Source organism: Numida meleagris, chromosome 3 (assembly GCF_002078875.1).
Source record: "Numida meleagris isolate 19003 breed g44 Domestic line chromosome 3, NumMel1.0, whole genome shotgun sequence".
NCBI lineage: Eukaryota > Metazoa > Chordata > Aves > Galliformes > Numididae > Numida > Numida meleagris.
In genome coordinates this window covers 99,712,812-99,731,314 of record NC_034411.1, presented here as the reverse complement: position 1 = coordinate 99,731,314, position 18,503 = coordinate 99,712,812, and the positions used below count along the sequence as shown (strand labels likewise).

The 18,503-nt window shown below is 36.1% G+C and overlaps 1 protein-coding gene across 10 annotated transcripts in view; it reads left to right on the top strand.

Annotated features, from left to right (window-relative positions):
* Nucleotides 1-18,503, top strand: part of NBAS (neuroblastoma amplified sequence) — a 168,751-nt gene that overhangs the window by 40,462 nt on the left and 109,786 nt on the right. For all 10 annotated transcript variants that reach the window (XR_002436333.1, XR_002436332.1, XR_002436334.1 and 7 more), the window contains exons 22-31: nt 7,004-7,087; nt 7,608-7,761; nt 10,081-10,266; nt 11,109-11,282; nt 12,004-12,137; nt 12,840-12,902; nt 13,430-13,552; nt 15,010-15,112; nt 15,656-15,879; nt 17,761-17,873. Coding sequence is in view for 7 of the 10 variants with exons in the window: in XM_021389494.1 (XP_021245169.1) it covers nt 7,004-7,087; nt 7,608-7,761; nt 10,081-10,266; nt 11,109-11,282; nt 12,004-12,137; nt 12,840-12,902; nt 13,430-13,552; nt 15,010-15,112; nt 15,656-15,879; nt 17,761-17,873 (1,358 nt within the window). In the remaining 3 variants the exon portion in view is untranslated. The remainder of the gene's footprint in view (nt 1-7,003; nt 7,088-7,607; nt 7,762-10,080; nt 10,267-11,108; nt 11,283-12,003; nt 12,138-12,839; nt 12,903-13,429; nt 13,553-15,009; nt 15,113-15,655; nt 15,880-17,760; nt 17,874-18,503) is intronic.

Here is an 18,503-nt window from a genome sequence, read left to right as displayed (position 1 = left end):
TGTAGTTCCAATGAACTAGCTCAATCTCTTTTCTTGTGTATGTGATTGATTTGACAACTGAACGCCTCTGGAACTGTTGAATGTATACTCCTAGTTATGTGGTATTAGTTTCTTCTCTTCTGCTCAACTGCCGTCGTTTTTAGTTTAGTTCAGACGTGTTCATGTTAAAAGCATTAATCCCATAGTCAGTTTTGTCTTTTTGTTTTTATTCATTTGTGTAGCTCTACAGTGAGAAAACTTCTGCCCTTCTTAAATATATGCACTCCTCTACACTCAGGAAAAGAAAAAAGCACATGACAGTTCAGAAGTAGTGAGTCAGTGTAATTGGTATTAATTTCAAGTATGACTTGAAAAATCACTAATCTTACCTTCGATTGAAAGTTCGAAAAGCAAGTTTTGAGGGGAAGATTACATTTGCATGACTCCACGTGTTCATGCTCCTCCCTGCACTGATTTCTGATAAGAAAAGGGAAGGTTCTTGTAGCGTATGTAAAAGGTTAAAGCAGTGGTTTGGAGAAAAAGAAGTTCTTAAAACTGGCCTATGTGGGGATCTGGGCAGCTGGAGTTGGCTCAATTTGGCCAGAGGGATGCTGCAGAAAGCGAGCTGGTTGAAAGTACTGTAGGTACTATTAGTCCTCAGGAGTTTTTGAAAGTTGCAATTGAGAACTTGAAGCTATGAGGAGGCCATGGAGAATGTGAACTGTTGACAAGGAAAGTGGAAAGTTTAAGAGGGACCTGGACAACCTGAAGAGTTCTGTTCCTGTGGATGAAGAAACCTTTGGAACAATGAAGCCTGGAGATTGGCAGGAGAGAAGCTCTGCTGAAAAGGACCAGGAGGTCCTGGTGAGCACAAGCAAGTCATGAGCCAGCAGCATGTCCTGGAAGCTAAGGTCAGCAGCAACCTGGCCTGCGTGAACAGGAGCGTACCCAGAAGATGAAGCAATCAGACTGCTGCACTCACTGAGCTGCATCTAGGGTACTGGACAACCAGGAAATATTTTGGTGAACTGGAGTGAGGTTAGCAGAGGACCGTCAAGACGTTTAGAGATCAGAGCGCTAAAAGGCTGAGGGATCTGGGTGTTTTTATCCAGGAGAAGGTTTTGGGGGTGCCCAGCAGCAATTTTCTCAAATCTTTCTATAGCGCATGAACTGAACTACAGTTCTGTTACTTGTTTACTGTGTTAACGTGTTTTCTTTCTGCAGTGTTTATGCCTAACTTGTCCTGCCTTTATTTACCATGTCAATCTACTGTGTTAATGTTCCTGAACTGTACCTTGGCTTGCCTTCTGTGTTATTCTGTGCAATTATATTGCTGATCTGGTCTTGTTTGTAGCTTTTTTATGGAGTTAAGAACAAAATTTCTTCCACAAACATTCATTACATTTTATAAATTTACCTTTTTATAACTGTATTTTCACAGTGTGGTGGCAAGACTGGGAGTTCATCTATGTCTTTAAGATAGCCCATTTAGATTTTGTGAAAGCTGTTGCCTTACAATTTCATTGTATACATAAAGAAAAAAAACACAGCAGTCTTCTAAATTGTGACTGAATAGTGTTGATTGACATTTCTGTTGTTTAGGTTATTCTGTCCAGGTAATTTAAGTGTAAAACATCTCTTCCCAAAAGAAGATAACTGTATCATTTAAAAAGTAGTTTGATTTGTTTATGCAAAATCAGAAAGAAGACTTTTCTCTGGTGGCTGAGCTGATTTGAAAGATCTGTCATTGAAATGCACACAGTAGGAATTCTGAAACTCCATCAACTATGGTAGCCAAAAGCTGCTGGGATGCCTTTTGCACTATTTAATGTGGATCAGTTCTCCAAAAATGGTGCTTTTGGCACTTTGTTTTAGGCACCAGCTGTACCCCACTGCTGAATTTCATATCTTACAGACATTTATGGAAAATGAATCTCTCTCCTTTCCCACCTCTTTTGTGTCACATAGTAAAGTGAATAATTGGAAACCTTAAATATATGTAGTCAGTTGTATAGTTGCCCTTATTAATTTGTTACTAAACTAGCCCAGATTTTCATGCAGTCTGAAAAATGCAGATACATATATGTCATAGCTGTTTAAGATGACATATCTGGGATGCATTTCTTACTGTATTTCATCCTCAGTTATAGAATTGTAACATCATAAAACTGTTTCAGAGCTGTAAAGATTGCAGAACAACAGAAACAAGAATTGATTTTTCCATTGCATTCTGGGGTGCACCAGGCCTAGTGTTGCCATCAGATGAGTGAAGGGGTTGACCTGCTGACCTGCTGTGCTCTGCAGTGTACACCCTCCCCACCAGCTCTGGGTACTGGTTTGGGCACCACAATTTAAGGACGTAAAGCTATTCGAAAGCATCCTTTTTTGTTCTAGATAATGAGCAATGGATTTAAAAAAAAAAAGCAAAAAAAAAAAAGCAAAGATCTACCTACTCCCCATATATTTTTAGAGAAAGAAAAAGAAAGATGTACGTGTTTTTCAGTAAAAAGATACTGTTCACAAGTATGTTGGAGTGAATTGCCTTTTGTTTTCAAGTCTGAGTTTAGTTTGCACAATTTTACAAAAGCTTTTTTTTTTTTAATACTAATCTTCAACTAGATGAGTCACTGAGACAGGCCTGCTGATTGAAATCCTTGAAAGAAAAAAACCTCAGTGTTGCTGTTGGTAATAGAAAGAATTGGACTCTTACCTTAAAAACTGAATTAGACATTCCTCTTTTGAAAACCTGTCCTTGGAGAGAAAAATAATCTGCAGGTTTGAATAAATGCAGTTGGTAGGATACAGGGATTGCAATAGCAGGGGCCTCTTTTGTCAAAGCAAAGAACAGGAAGAATTGCCAAGCTAACACAAACAATAGAGTGGAAAGAGCAATACAGAAGTCAGCTCTTCTTGAGGAAATAGAGTTGAATTCCCCCGTAATCTGTTGATTTACTGACTTCTAATCATATTTATTCTACTGTTGAAAAGGAAATAGAGGAAGGAAAAGAACAGGGGAAGCAGTGACTCAGAGAAGAGGAAAAAAAGCAACAATCCACAAAACCAGCCAACCAAAATCCCAGATAATATTTGAATGAAGTTAGTTATGGAACACGTGATGGTTCCTTTTAATTGGAAAAGAGGAACTCTAAGGCAAGTGACTACAGTGTTGTATTCCAGTACCTGGAATTTTGGGTGCATGACCCATGTGCAGACTGCACGTGACCTCTGCATTAAGTACAATCTCTGACCTCTGTGGAATTGCAGTTTCTAGAGCAAGGGTGTAAAGTTGCATAGCACAAGCAGAGATAATGGATGCTGGATGCAGTAGAATAGGCTGTATGTTCCACATTCAGCAAACTACTTGCGCATGCTGAATTTGCTTTCAAACCTGTCAGATTTTATGTATTCTGTGCAGTGATTCTGACATGTCCCAGTGGTGCTGAGTTTGCCGTGTATGTGTTGTAAACAAAGTAACAACAGAAGAATGGAAACCCTGCCTCATAGCATACACTTGTTCACTTCCCTAGCTCTTCCTCCTCAGTTTCATTTGCATTCAATGCTTTTGAGTTTTCAGGATGCAATAACATTTTGATCCCCAAGATCTTTCTTAGCTTACTCTTTTGCAACTGATAGCAGCTATTTTTTCAGAGTTGTATTGTTATGTTTCCGATTGTGTCATTGCAGTTACTGATAGAGAAATTTGAGCGGAAAACCAAATCTGTGCTACAATTTAACTATAATTATGGAAAAAAAACAAAACAAAAAAATTTGTGATAAATATAGCTCTCATTTTTTTGTGTCTCTGGTACTGGGATCTCCTATCATTTACTAGCATCAAAACTGCTTTTTTTTCAATCCTTGTGTTTAAACTTAAATACAAAGAGATTTTTGAAACCATTGAGGATGAGGAGAGAAAGTAAGGAAGGTCAGATGCAATTAGATAGGGGCCAGGAGGGAGTTGTGAATTTTTTAGCATTGTTGAGGTGGTGAATGAAGTAAGCAGTTCATTTGTGCGTCAGTGTGTTGTGAACTCAACTTGGAAAGAGACTTGTCTGTTAAAACTGACTTTTCATAACTGCTTAATTCTACAAGGATAAGTTGTTTTACAGCTATGTGGGTGGTTGTTTTCTTTTCTAATGTTGATTTCCATACGTGTTTAGAACATATAGTTAATGATGATTGTTATTCTTCTGGTGTGAGAAGGGGAAAAAAAGATGAAATAGAAGGCTTCCATTCAAGATTGCACTGCATGATGACCGATAAGAGGCAAAAAGTCTTCAGATTTCTGTGGTGAGGTCTGCTAATGAAGTTCTATGAAAAGCATAAGAAGTTATATAATCTCACTTCAAAAACTGATGTCTGTGGGCATCTGTAGGTTTCATTCATGTAGAAGCTTCTGCTGAAACATGAGATTGTTCAGTTAGGCAGAAGGCAGATGACCAACAGCAGGCGTGAAAAGGAGAGGAAAAAAAATAGTAGGTGTGGGCAAGCACATTACCATATTCACCTGAAATTTATAAAGAATCTATAACGTACAGCTCAAGTATTCCTGAACTAGATGTTTTTACACTTGCAGTAGACTTTTATGACACTTCTTCCAAGACTTTCCATCTTTGAACACAAGTACTTTTTGGTGTTTGTTAGCAGTTCACATGTAAACGATATAAACTAGTATCTGTGTAGGGAGTAAAAACAGCGAAATGTCATCTTCTATTGAAGTGGCATGAAAAAGTGAACAGCTTCATAAAAATCTTTCCTACAGGACTTGTCAATTCGCTCAAGCTTTCACAAAAACTGTACTGCATTTTTTTCTATCGTGTCCTTTTCAGTAGGGTTGGCAGAAGGGTGCTAAGTTGCTTATTGCTTCTACGCTTGATGGATTTTGGAGATGAGGAGAAGGGAAATGAAGGAACTGTCAAACAAAGAATAGTAATCAAGTGAGATATTGCTTAGCAAGCTACTTTTTTTTTTCTTTGAAAGCGATGAAATTTAGTTGAAATTATAAGCCATTGTTTGATTTCGGAGAAGTTATTTTGATGGAAGACTATTTAAACTGTTACTCAGAAAGGATTCTATTTGAAAGTGTATTTTAAAAAACTGTTTGAAATAGTTAAAATTTAAAGGTAAACCCAAGGTGTTTTGTGTTACAGGAATAGGGAAGAAATTTCTAGTTTTAGATGGGGAGAGGCAAATACAGAATGTTTTCTGAAATGAGTTGGTGAGAAGAGTAGGTGATTGCGTCAGCCTACTAAAATAAGTTTTTTTCTAGTAACTTGTGGTTTCATGCTGGGTAGATAATTATTGCTTGCATATAAAGATATAACTGCTGAGTCTGCAGGTTTTATTTTTCTAAAGGGATTAAAGTATGTTAAGAATAATCAGAGGAAAGAAACACACTAATGTTTGTGTACGTTACGAAACTTTGCAAGCTGTGCAAACTTTGTAAACCTCTTGTACTAATTATGCTGTTAAAAATGATTTTCTTGACTGGAGTTTTAATTGCAAGATGTTATTTTGCCAAGTCTGTGGCAAATGAGCAGAATACAGCTGCTTAATTCAGAACTTGTTCAGTGTGATACAGTACAGGCTTGGATTGATATATTCTTTTTTATTCTTTCTTCATGTCTCATATTGAAGGATGGCAGCATACTTAGCCCTCAGAAAACAAAAAAGTGTGAAAGTTTTGGGAAGTATTGGCTCCTTGTCATTCAGATTCAGTGTTTGTGCATGGTTTTAAATTTGTGATCTGCGCTCCTGCTGCCCTGTTGCCTTTCTAATGATTTTGTCCATCGATTACAGTGTTAGTATGTACAGCAAAGATGGGAAAATACTGTCTATAATTTGAAATTGGAGGTGCTGTCCCAAAATCTCCTTTTAGTCTTATTTTCTAAGAGTAGTTGTACTGTTTGGGATTTGAATTCTGAGGTTGTCAGTGGCTATAGGAGTGGCTGAAATTAGACTCTAGATGAGAGTTTTGCAGATTCTTGAAACAGCTTCTAAAATGCAACACTTCCTGTCCTCTGCTGTCTCTTTTTTCTTTTCTGTGTTCTGTCCAATTTTGGGTGGCTGAACTGGAGTTGAATGTGGATGTTACTATACCTAAAACATAAGAATTAGCTGTTTTCCATTTTCTTAACTAATCTCTTTTTACTTATTGCAGCGTGCAAGTCTCTTACATTGTGAAATTGATTTGTTTATTGGAAAAGTGTTTATTTTTAAGCTACTATGTTACAGTTCTGCTCTTTGAGGGATAAGAATAGTGCATCAGTTAACTTGTAAATAGTGTCTGTCCATGCTGTATTACTATTGCTGTTTATGGGGTCAGGAGAAAATGAATGAGATTTAAATCTCATTATTCCAATGCTCTGCAGCTTTAATGTCTTTATTTACTATGTGGTTTATTTCTTATCTCTACAAGTAGCAGAGCATAAAAGGCTCTTCTTTTTCTCCCTCCTTTCTCTTCCATCTATCTTGGTATGGTTTTCCTTATTTTCACGCTGCCTAAACAACTAACCTACAATTGCAAGTCATAACTAGTCATTCTAGTAATAGCTCATGTTGTTCTTAATCTGTATATCAAAGGTTTTTTTTTCCTTCAGCATTTAGAAAATGCTTCGCTGTAGGTGTTTGTAGGCAGAAGGTTATGTTAAACTGAATTGAGATCAGTATGGCAGAGCATTACTTAGTTCAGTTCAGTATGAGGGTTATGATAAAATTTGAAGGTTGTTTTTACTTTAACAGGTTTTTGCTCATTTCAGTCCTTTGTGTTAGCATATGAAATCAAGACACTTACTGTGAAGTGGTAAAGATTCTTAAAGTGTGTAGTAGTTTTATTTGATTTTTTTTTAAGACACAATCAGTAAGAAATTTTTTTTTTTTTAAATGCATCTTAAATGGCTTAGGTAGAATACGTTTTTGAACAGACAGCATCCTGCGGGCAAAATCACGCTTGTATAGCCAATTTAATTCATCACAATTTTTTTAAACAATATTGACATGACAATTCCATTTTATGTTATACCAGTTACAAGCAGGGAACACTGAAAATTATTCCTTGGAATGAGCAAAAACATCGTGAAGAAGACTGGTGTGAAAAAGCAGACTGCAGGTAAGTTTAAATAAATAAAACAAAGAATTTTTGTGATATATATGTTTAAGATAAAGTTTATTTACTAATTCTTAAAATACGTTAAGTACCCAGTAAGACTTACTTCTCATTTTCGTACACAGAAATGTAACGAGACTGGAAGACCAAACGCTTTAACCAAAAAGCATTGAGTTAACTGTGATTTTATGAGTATCTTACAGAAAGCTGTAAACCATAACACAATCACAGCAGCATTAATGGATAATGTAACTGCCTTCTCGTGTGAAAAGTAGAAAGCACAAGTTGGGCTTATCTGTGTCTTCAGTAGAGAGGATTCTTTCTTTCGTGATCCGTTTCATGTTTGGAATCTCCTATTTATTACCTTACTCGCAAAAATAAACACTATGATTGGCATTTGATTCTCAAATTATTGGTGCATTTGTCTTCAGAATGACCAGAAGTTTTAGGAAGAAGGCAAATTTGGGGGAGGAGGAAAAGGCAAGTAAGCATATACTTTTAACATGTGTTTACTTTTTTTAAGGACAATTGTTGAACCAGCTTTACAAGATGAAAGCGAATTTCTGTATGAATTGCAACCTGAATTACTGAAATACAGGACTACTGAGCTTTCAGTAGAGCTTGTGACTGACTGGTATTTGAGCAGAGCACAGGAAATTGAAAAATACGCTATGCAGGTGAGAATAGCAGTGAGGAAATGATGGTGGCTATCTCAAACTGATCAGTATTCTTCAGTGGAATTCTGTCTTAATGGATATTAATGGGATGATTTTCCCAGTGCTTTCTATGAAATCTAGTCAGATAAATAGTTAATCCATTGGAATGAACAGGAAACCAATAGACTGACTTGATTTACCATAGCAGACAGTAGCACTTTTGTAGTCAAAGAAATATGTTTAGCATTACATTTTATGTCTGCAACTAAGTAAAGGGAGGGAATGTGGTGCACTGTGTATTGGGAAATATGTTTTATTATGTCACATGATACTGTGCCCTATGCAGTATTGGCATGTGGCACTGTCACATGCCAATATGTAGTTCGGTCATCACTGCTTCCTGGCAGGTGTATTGTGTTTGTGGGATTATCAGGAAGCTTATTTTTGCTTTGTTTTATTCATGTTTTAAAAATGTGTGAAACTCTCTGTGGTACAGATGAGCAGTGCTAGTAGGGCTCATCACTGATGTGCTCAAGTATTTTATTGCCTCTAAAGCCAATGTATAGCATGAAAAGGAGGTGGAATGGAAGTACCATTTATAGGTTAGTTCTTTTATTTTTCATGTTTGTCGTTCTTCAGGGGTCTTTAGTCATAATTCGAGCCAACATTCCTTCTCAGGATTCAAAACAGACTCTCAGTGTCTGAATATACTTTGGTGTGAAAAAAGCTCATCTTCTGTGAAATAAAGGCCAACAATGAAAATCAATAATTCAGAGACAACTAGAAAAGTCATGTTACATACAGGTAGAGTCACAGAATGGCTTGGGTTGGAAGGGACGTCAGGGATCATCAAGTTCCAAGCCCCCTGCCACAGGCAGGGTTGCCAGCTGCTAGATCAAGTACTAGATCTGATTGCCCAGGGCCCCATCCAGCCCTCCAGGGACTGGGCATCCACAACCTCTTTGGGAAACCTGTTCCAGCAAATCACCACTCTCTCTGTTAAAAAATAATAAAAAATAATAATTAAAAAAAAAAACTCCCCCGACATATAATCTAAATCTCCCTTCCTTTAGTTTAAAACCATTCTCCCTTGTCCTATCACTGTCTACCTGTATTCCTGTGTAAACAGTTGATTTCCCTCATGTTTATAAACTCCCTTTAAATACTGGAAGGCTGCAATTAGGTCTCCCCGCAGCCTTCTCTTTTCCAGGCTGAACAAGCCCAGTTCCTTTAGCCTGTCTATGTAGGAGAGGCGCTCCAGCCCTTGGATCATCTTTGTGGCCCTCCTGTAGACCCTCTCCAAAAGTTCTACATCTTTCCTGTGTTGGGGGCCCCAGACCTGGACGCAGAACTCTAGCTGGGGCCTCACAAGGGCAGAATAGAGGGAGACAATCACCTCCCTTGCCCTGCTGCCACTCCTCTTCTGATAGATCCCAGGATACCATTGGCCTTCTGGGCTGCAGGCGCACACTGCTGGCTCATGTTAAGTTTTTCATCAGTCAGAACCCTTGAGTCCTTGTCAGCAGGGCTGTTCTCAAGTTTATCTTCTCCCAGTTTGTATACATACCTGAGATTACCTTGACCCAAGTGCAAACCCTTGCACTTTGCTTTGCTGAACCTCATTAGGTTCATAAGGGTCCACTTTTTGAATTTATCAAGGTGCCTCTGGACAGCATCTCTTCTTTCTACTGTATCAGTCACACCACTCAGCTTGGTGTCATCAGCAAACTTGCTGAGGGTGCCCTCGATGCCATCATCTATGTGATCGATAAACTTGTTAAAGAGTACTGGGCCCAAGACAGACTCCTGAGGGACAACGCTCATTACCAGCCTCCACCTGGACATAGAGCCATTGGCCACAACCCTTTGACTGTGACTTTCCAACCAATTCCGTATCTACTGAATAGTCTACCCTTCCAATCCATATCTCTCCAATTTAGAGATGTATGTGTAACTTCTGTCATTTAACTGATAAGTTTAGTTTTAAACAGTTCTTTATAATCCATGGAGTGACTTGTGGTGCCTTATTTCTGTACGACCTACAGAATGAATCAAAAATAGTATTTCCCTAGGTCATGTGTATCAGTAGGGTACATCTGGTGCAAAAGGTCTATAATGACATCATCCACCAAGATTAAGCATTTTATATGGTCTTATAAAGCTGAGGAGAGCAATCCATATTGGAACATGCAGGCAATGAAATGTTCTAGGAACTTAGAATTGCCCTTTAGACAAAGAGAACAGTGAAAGAATATAAACACACAAAGAGAACATAAGCTAGGCTTGAAGTTATTTTTTGGCAAACGATTGTTGAGCAGGGTTTTTAATTCTTTTTTCCAGGTGGATTGTGCTCTGTCCCTTGTTCGTCTTGGCATGGAGAGGAATATCCCTGGTCTGCAGGTGCTCTGTGACAATCTGATCACTCTTGAGACAGTAGTATATGAGACTGATGGTGATCGAACTTTAACTTTGAAGGAACTGGTGGAAATGAAAGACATTGAAAAGCTTAGACTGTTGATGAAAAATGTAAGTATTTTGAAGAAATCACTAAGTACACCATCATTTCAAGTAGTTAAGGTTACCTTAGCTTGCTTGTGTATAAAGATAAGCTAATGGCTGATATTTTTTCTAATGGACCTCCATTTTTAGTTCAACTGAAATCTAATGTTTGGTGTTTTTTTTCTTTGTTTTGTTTTAAAAACAAAAGTTGTAATGGCTTGATGTTCTTGAAGACCTGTTTTTATTCTAGGCACGGAACTGAGCATCAGTAAATCTAATAAATCCAGTCTTGTGAAAGCTCTGAATTGCTTTTTCATTGGCCCTTCCTAAAAGATCTTCAGTGCAGCTGTTGATGGTCATGAAATGTTAGCAACAAAATTTAATATTTGCCTCTGCAGCGTATGCTAGTTTTTCCTCACTGTGTTTGGCTTGTGTATGGCATTACAGAACAGGAAAAAGATGTGTATTCTATGGGAAGGTTAGAAAATGCCTACAGATAAAATCAGACATGTGAAATACTCAAAGAAAATGTGAATTCTAAAGGAAAGTACTTGTGCAGTTATTCTTGCATACTGAAAGTGATGCTACCCTGATGGGGATGCAAACCAATCTCTCACTCATCCTGAAGTTGCAGGAAGACAACAAGACCTTGACTTTCGTCAAGTAAAGGGCTTCACTCGTGTACAACTCGGTCTTCTCATGTCATTGGTAGCAGACAGATAATTTGTTGTTTCAGTACTTCATAATATAGTGGTCTGTGCAGCAGCAGTGAAGGTCAGGCTTCAGCTGTATTTTGTGATAGGTGCAGAGATCGTTTCAGTTATGTTGACCAAAATGTTACCCTCTCTGTAACTCACTGTGCTTTCCAGTCCTCTGAGGAAAAATACGTAAAGAATGTTTATCAGTGGATGATCCCTTTTCTTCACCGCTGTGAAAATCAGTCTCCTGGTCTGGCAAATTCACTTCTTAAAGAATATTTAGTGACATTAGCAAAGGAAGACCTGAATCTACCTCTGAAGATTTTCCAGAATTCAAAACCTGCTGTGAGTATACAAACATCCTGATGATTCTGCTGGTTTCTTGGAAAATTCTTGCCCTGAGGAGTTGAGTTCAAAAATAGGGTTAGAGATGATCTGCTTTAGAAAACAAACTATGTTCTTTCCCTTCCTCTTAGACTCAGCATTTGTTATGTTTTAGAAAACATAAATCTCCCTTTCTCTTATGAATGCAAAGAATATACTGGGGTCTGTAGCAGGAGATGAGTTCAGTGATTATAAGCGGAAGGTGTGTTCCGCGTGATCACTTCTTGCTTCTTGTACAGTTAAAATGATTGTTTTACTGCACGTACTATATGTTTTTGCATGCTATTGAGTGTTGTAAATGTATGGTCAGAAATCAACCAGTGAAGAAAAAATACATCTCTTTTTATATGTATTGATACTGTTGTATGTGTTAGATAGATTTGACAAATTTTGCAGCTGTTCTCTTCTTCTGATCTGCACCCTTTTCACCTTTCAAATTCAAGCAAAGTATAATGAAATACCAGTATTACTTCAAGTGTCAGCAGTGCCGGAAAGTAGCTGAGTTGTGTTTCAGTTTTTGTAACTTCAGCAGGGACTTCACTGTGTTGTTACTAAGAGACTCACTAATTATAATCAGGAGGCAATTATTTACTTGGAGTAAATATGTTTTAAATTCAAAAGAAACTCAACTGATTAATTAGCTAAAGGAAACATACAGTGGAACACTTTCTTTTCCCATTAGTGTCAGCAAAAAATTATTCCTGAACAAGACCAGCTTATGATTACAGCACTGGAATGTATTTATAGTTGTGAACGAGATGACCAGCTTGCTCTCTGTTATGATATTTTGGAATGCCTTCCACAAAGAGGTTATGGGTAAGCATTAACAGCTAATTATTTGTAACTATTTTAGATGCTAAGTATTGTACTGAAGTAATGTTTTAAAAATGGTTGCTACATCATTAAAGGGTATGTAATTTTACTGGAATAATGTTCCTGTCTGGATTTCATTGGCTTTCACATAGAGAGTGCACACATGTATAACCTCTGCTGAATAATGTGACAATAGATGGTTTAAAGCAGTCCAGACCAACACTTCTTCTGTACTAGTTTTTAAGGCTTTTATACACTGGTGAATTGAGACCAACAGTAGTGTTATTCTATTAGTCTTGCTGGTCTAGTTACAGTTAGTGGTATCTTGCACTTAAGGCTCTATTGCTACTTATTAGCATGGGAGAGAGGTCTCCATATGGAAGACCTGTATGAAGGACAGGTGTTGTAAAGAAAATGAAAGTGCGAATAGAAGATGTAAGCTTTTCTCCCAGTATCTTGAACATGTAGGAAGGAGAGATCCTGTAAATAGTCTGAGGATAAGCTATGTCTTTTGGAGACTCAGGGACTATCTCAGTTTTAGCTGTCTTTCCAGCAAGAAGCAAAGAGTGTTAATTTTTTTCAGTCAGAACCATTTATTTGATTCTAATTAAGGAATGCTTCAAACTTAACCATGCTTGTAGAATCGTAGAATTGTTAAGGTTGGAAAAGACCTCTAACGTATGTAATGATTGTCTATCTTTGCAGGCCTGAAACAGTTAAAACTAGCAGTCTTCATGATGCAGTAGATGAACTGGAACGAATTCTGAGGTATTTGATTTTCTCAGAATAATGTATTCTTACATAAATCCTGGGCATAGCCAGGGACTTTGTTGTGACAAAAAAGCAGCAAGAATATTCATCTTGTTTTCAGGGATATCATAATGATTATTTGTAAGATTTTATATTCCAAACTAAATATATATACAGATTTAAGCTATTTAAATATTATAAAACTTCACAAACATTTTGATTGGAATATTTTTTGAATATTTTGGAAATTTTTCTGGAGTGATGGGAAGGTTATTTCTAAAATACCTGGGGAATTTTTTTTTAGTCTTGACACTATAGTATTTTGGTCAGAAACTAGAAGCTGTGAAGATATTTTGTCATGTTACATTGTTGGTGTTATGTATTAATGGAATAGGTTTTTTTGAGTAAATAATATTACTGTGGCTAATCCATATTGTTACGGACTTTACAGAGAAGGTTTAGATTTGCAGTACATTATTTGATAAAGCTTTATGACTGCTGCAGCAGCTGGGCAGAATTTAAAAGTGTTTACCATTTATTTGCAGTGTGTCAGAGCTGTTGGAGAAGCATGGGCTTCAGAAACCTGTTTCATTTGTGAAAGACACAAAGGACAATGCTGAGGAGGCACGGAAGCTGATGATTAGGCTGACAAGGCACACAGGTCGCAAGTTAGTATTCAAAGAGGAATTGGAGATAAAGGGGAAATGACAGGAAGGGAACAGAACAGTACTTAACCTTAGAGAGTGTACCTCACTGTTTTATTGTGATAGAGAACTAGTGTTTAAACTGAACGTGGAGTGCATAAAACACATTTGTTAAACTGGTAATTAACATGATTAGTGTTTTGGCTGCATTCTCTACATCTGAAAAACTCATTCTCACTTCAAACTTGTTTCAGTGCATTTGTGTACAACTAGCCTAAAAAGCATACTGGCTACAAATTGATAAACAGTGAAGTTTAAATGTTGTAAGTGAAGTTCTTTAAGACCTGTTTAATTTTATGGAAAGTGTAGAATTTGTAAAACAACTTTTTTTGGTTTTCATAGAAGCTGTTCCAGTAGGGTAATACATTGCTTTTATGCATTGTTTCTACCTCTTATTTTCAGTATAATTTTTCCATTTTTTTCTGTTTAAGAACTACTTTTAGCTGGTCTTTTAAGTGTAGATCAATTACTACATTGCAGTTTGCATGAGCAGATGAAAAGATTGAAACTTGCTTAAAACAGCCATGCCTACTGTTTTTATTTTTTTTTGTAACAAGTACAGCAGTTTATGATGATAGGGTAGTATGCAACTGGGGCATGCTAGAAGCATGAGAAATTGTAGATTGTTGGTTTTTCTGCATTCTTGTAGAGACTTTTGCTTTGCAAAAGTGAAAGATGCTACCACTGGAGAAAATAACTGCTAGCTGAAACAGTTTGTGTAGCTGGAAACAATGACTTTTTCAATCTTAAGGCAATGTCTAAAAACCTTTATAGTGATTTCATTAGTATGCGTTTTGGTAGTACACAGGGAATTTTATAGGAAACATGGTTTAACAAAGATGCATGGACCTAGAAGGTCAAGAAACTGAATACCATTCCAATTTCAGGGATAAAATCAGCTTCCAGATATATTCTCCTACAGTTGCACGCAATCATAGAATCACAGAATGGTTTGGGTTGGAAGGGACCAACTGATTAGTTGTTTGCCATTGCCTGCAGTAAACAGCTTTTCAGTGATCCTCAGTTGTAAGTTAGAAACTTGTTTTTATCTCATTGTTGTTGGATCAGCAGGAAGATAGCACTTCCAGCTTTCTGATGTTCTACTGAAAGCTATCATAACTAACTTGGAGATCGTGATAAAGATTTCTTAAATCTTTACCTTATCCCACAGAAAACAAACAGGAAAACAATTTGGGTACTGTGTTGTTGTCAAACAATTTTAACCTACAGACACTATTTAAATTAAATTATAATTAATATTAAAGTGTTCAGTTTTTAATAAGCCATTTTTTGATTAAAAATTTGATTAAAGACAAATAGCTTTTATGAAAGCATATTTTAGGTGATAGAACTGTAGTACTAGTATTCTTTTCTTTAAATTTATTGAGGAACAGAATATTTAATTTTAAAAATGTTTGTAGGCAACCATCTGTCAGTGAGATGCAATGGAAAGAATTACTCCAGGATATGTTAGACATGCAGCAGAAAGTATATACATGCTTACAATCAGATACTTGCTATGAGGTGAGTTTTTTTGTTTTCTCATTGATTTATTTCCCAAGTAATCTACAAACTCTAATTTTTTTATTGTTGCTAACAAATGTAAATACATTTCAAGTGTTATTACTTGGTTGTCTGCTGACAGCTCTATGGCATTTTCAGTGACCACCAACTTGCTGTGTTAATTCATCAAAAGCCACTCCCATATATATCCTGTATATCTTGTACTGGAATTAAACTTATTTTCTAAGTTGTTTCGACTGTTTTGGGCTTTTAATGTCCTAATATTGAAGTGCCTTTTCAGCTTCTTACATCCCATTAACTCTTCAGAACGTAGATGTAAATTTCTTATCTCGTATTTTCTGAACTCATACTGGAAATGTTTATGCTGGAAGCAGAAATAACTAGATACTGGTTACTAGTTAGTTTTAGCTTTACTTAAACACATACATTTGGGGAAATTCTTTCAAAGATCCTTTTTATTCAAAGGAGTTGGTTCCATACAATGCAAATCGGCGTTCTTAAAATTGTTGTTTCATATTATTACATTATCATTCTTTCTTCTAGATATTCACAGAAAGTCTTTTGTGCTCAAGCAGTATAGACAATATCCACTTAGCTGGACAAATGATGCATTGCAGTATTTGGTCAGTGGATCAACCAGTTTCATCTAAAGGGAAGCTGCAGTACAGAGTCAGTTATGCGAGAAGTATCGAACTAGTTCTGGCTGCTAGCAGAGAATATTTCAATTCATCAACCAGTCTGACTGATAGCTGTATGGATTTGGCCAGGTATATTTACAACTATTACGTATGTAAAGTGGTGTTGCTCTTTCAATTGAAACTTGAAATTTATTTATTTTTCCCTGATATATGTGGTGAGTCTTATGTGGATTTATTTCTCTTTGTGTAAAATTATGTGGTAAATGGAACTAGTATCTTTGACTTGTGTAAGATTTATTTTACCCACATTGCTTTGCCTGTGTGCATCATGGCAGGCCCATGGTTGCTGGAATGATCTGTTACAGAATTCAGGTTGAAGGAGGATAAACATCCAAGTCTTTCACCAGGGATAAGAAATGTGGTGCCATTTGACTCTTCTCCATGTTACACCACTGAACCACAGGTGTGGCCCCCCAGTTACTACCAAGTGGACAATAAAATTTTGTGGATTCTTCGATTTTTATATATTAGTCTTCTCTGATTCTGAGCCTTCATTTGAGGCAATATATCTTGCTTTGTTAAGAAATAAGCCATTTAGTTCTTCAAAAAGGAATTCACACACAGCTTTCTAAAGAAACTGCAGCGCACAAAAGTTTATGTGTAGAGGTTGAAGTACTGGTATACGTTTTTGTGTAAGTTTTAGATATGGAAGTATTTTCTTTTACGGTGTAGATGCAAATGGTAAAATATTCAAGTATTACCTATGTAAAAGGTCGATACTTTGGCTTATTCTAAATATTTTAAATATGGGCACGTCTTAGTATTGACAGCCTTTCCCTTTTATTTGAGAAATTTAATTTTCAATTGATTTTTTTTCTTGCTATATTTTAAACCAAATGAAATTTTCCCTTTTCCTTAAGGCACTTAACTAAAAAACACCAAAAACATAACCAAACAAAACTACTTATATTCACTTGGAAAAGAAGACATGTATTTTAAATTCAGCTTTCGCTTAGAAGTGTACAATTAGCTACTAATTACAAGAAAGATTATTTTTTTTCCTCTCAAGATACGAATTCATCTTGAACTTCAGTAGTAGTGTCTGTGTGGTAGTACTGTTTTAGGAAATCTGCATCAAACTAGCTTTTAACTCAGTAAAATAATACAGTCAAATATTTTATGATTACTTCTTCAAATATGGAAATTTTTCTCAGTAAAACGTTGCTAGTGTAGAACTTTGTATATTGATAGCTCATATATTTTCCCTTAATGTTTAAAAGAATATTTTACAGTTTACTTTGAGTAGAAAGGTTACGTTCTCCATAACTTAACTCAAAAATGATAGAAAATGTGTGACTTTTTTTGTAATGACTTACAGCTTGTTCCTCTCCCATCCCAAATGGGCACACATGAGCATGCGGGTGCACATGTTTATCTAATAAAAGATGTTATTGTCTTAGGTCAAAATTGGAAGGCATTCACTTTTACAGTATCTGCTATATAATGTTAGTTGTGTTTATATCTTTTTACTGAAAATATTTTTTTTCTTAAATACATATTCCTAAAGATACATGTGAACCTAGTTTATCAGTGAAAGTTTTATTTAAAAGCTGATTATATCCATATAATACTCATAAATGTATGCATATTTTATTTAAAGTTTTTAAGTAGTGTAGTGTTTATTATTGCGTAATTTATCATCAGAGCAATGTTTTACAACTATTTTTATCACCTTTGTTTTCATTTTCTGAACTTAGTTGAGGAAACAACTTGTGACAAAGGACCTTACATTTTCTTTTCGATCAACGTTTTGCTTTTATCTTGTAGTATATGGCAAAACTAAAGCACAGAAATTTCCTAAGTAAATTACATATTTAAAAAATGTATATTTTGAACAGAAATTTGCTGATTTTTTTTTTTACTTCTGAAGAGAGCTAACGATTTCATTCAAAAATTTACACTTTGATTTATCCATCAGTTTTCACAAAATTTTGTTTCCTTCCTGTTAAGATGCTGTCTGCAGCTTATTGTAGACTGTCCAAGTGCCATTCAGGAGGAGCTAGATCTTATTCGTGCTCTTGGCTACCTTGAAGAATTCGGTGTGAAAATATTACCATTACAAGGTACTACGTAATTTTATTCTTCATACAATTTTTTGAATCACATGCATGAATATGCGTGGAAAATAATTTACTATTTTCTGAGTGTTTCATGAGTTAGGTACAGGATACCTCTCCATCTCCAAACAGCTTTTAAATGATTTTTTCAGGTGATGTGAGGCAAGATCTATGCAAATGGGATCTGTGTTCTTGAACACAGTTCAAGTTTTTTCAGTACTCTTCAATAACTGGGTTACTAATTATAGAGCATTGGAAGCTCTTGGTGACTTCAGCACAGCTGACTTTCTGCTTGCAAAATAGTCCACGCATACACATGTGCTGATGAGTTATAAAATAGCGAGTAGGAGAGAACCATTTGATCTGTAGGCAGTTTTCTTGTCTCATCTGGGTTGTTTCATTTTTAAGTGTATAATACAGAATGACAACAGAAGTGAATTTTTATGAACTATTGCTTTTGAAGACATGTTTAAAACTTCAAATCTCTTTTTTAACTCTTAGTATGGAAAGCTGTTGGACAAAAGTTTGAAAGAAGGGATGATTACAATGAGATAAAGGAGAAAATGGAATATAGTGCTGTATATTTTATTATTTATTGTACCAGACTAGTATAATTCATTGCTTTTTTTAACAAGA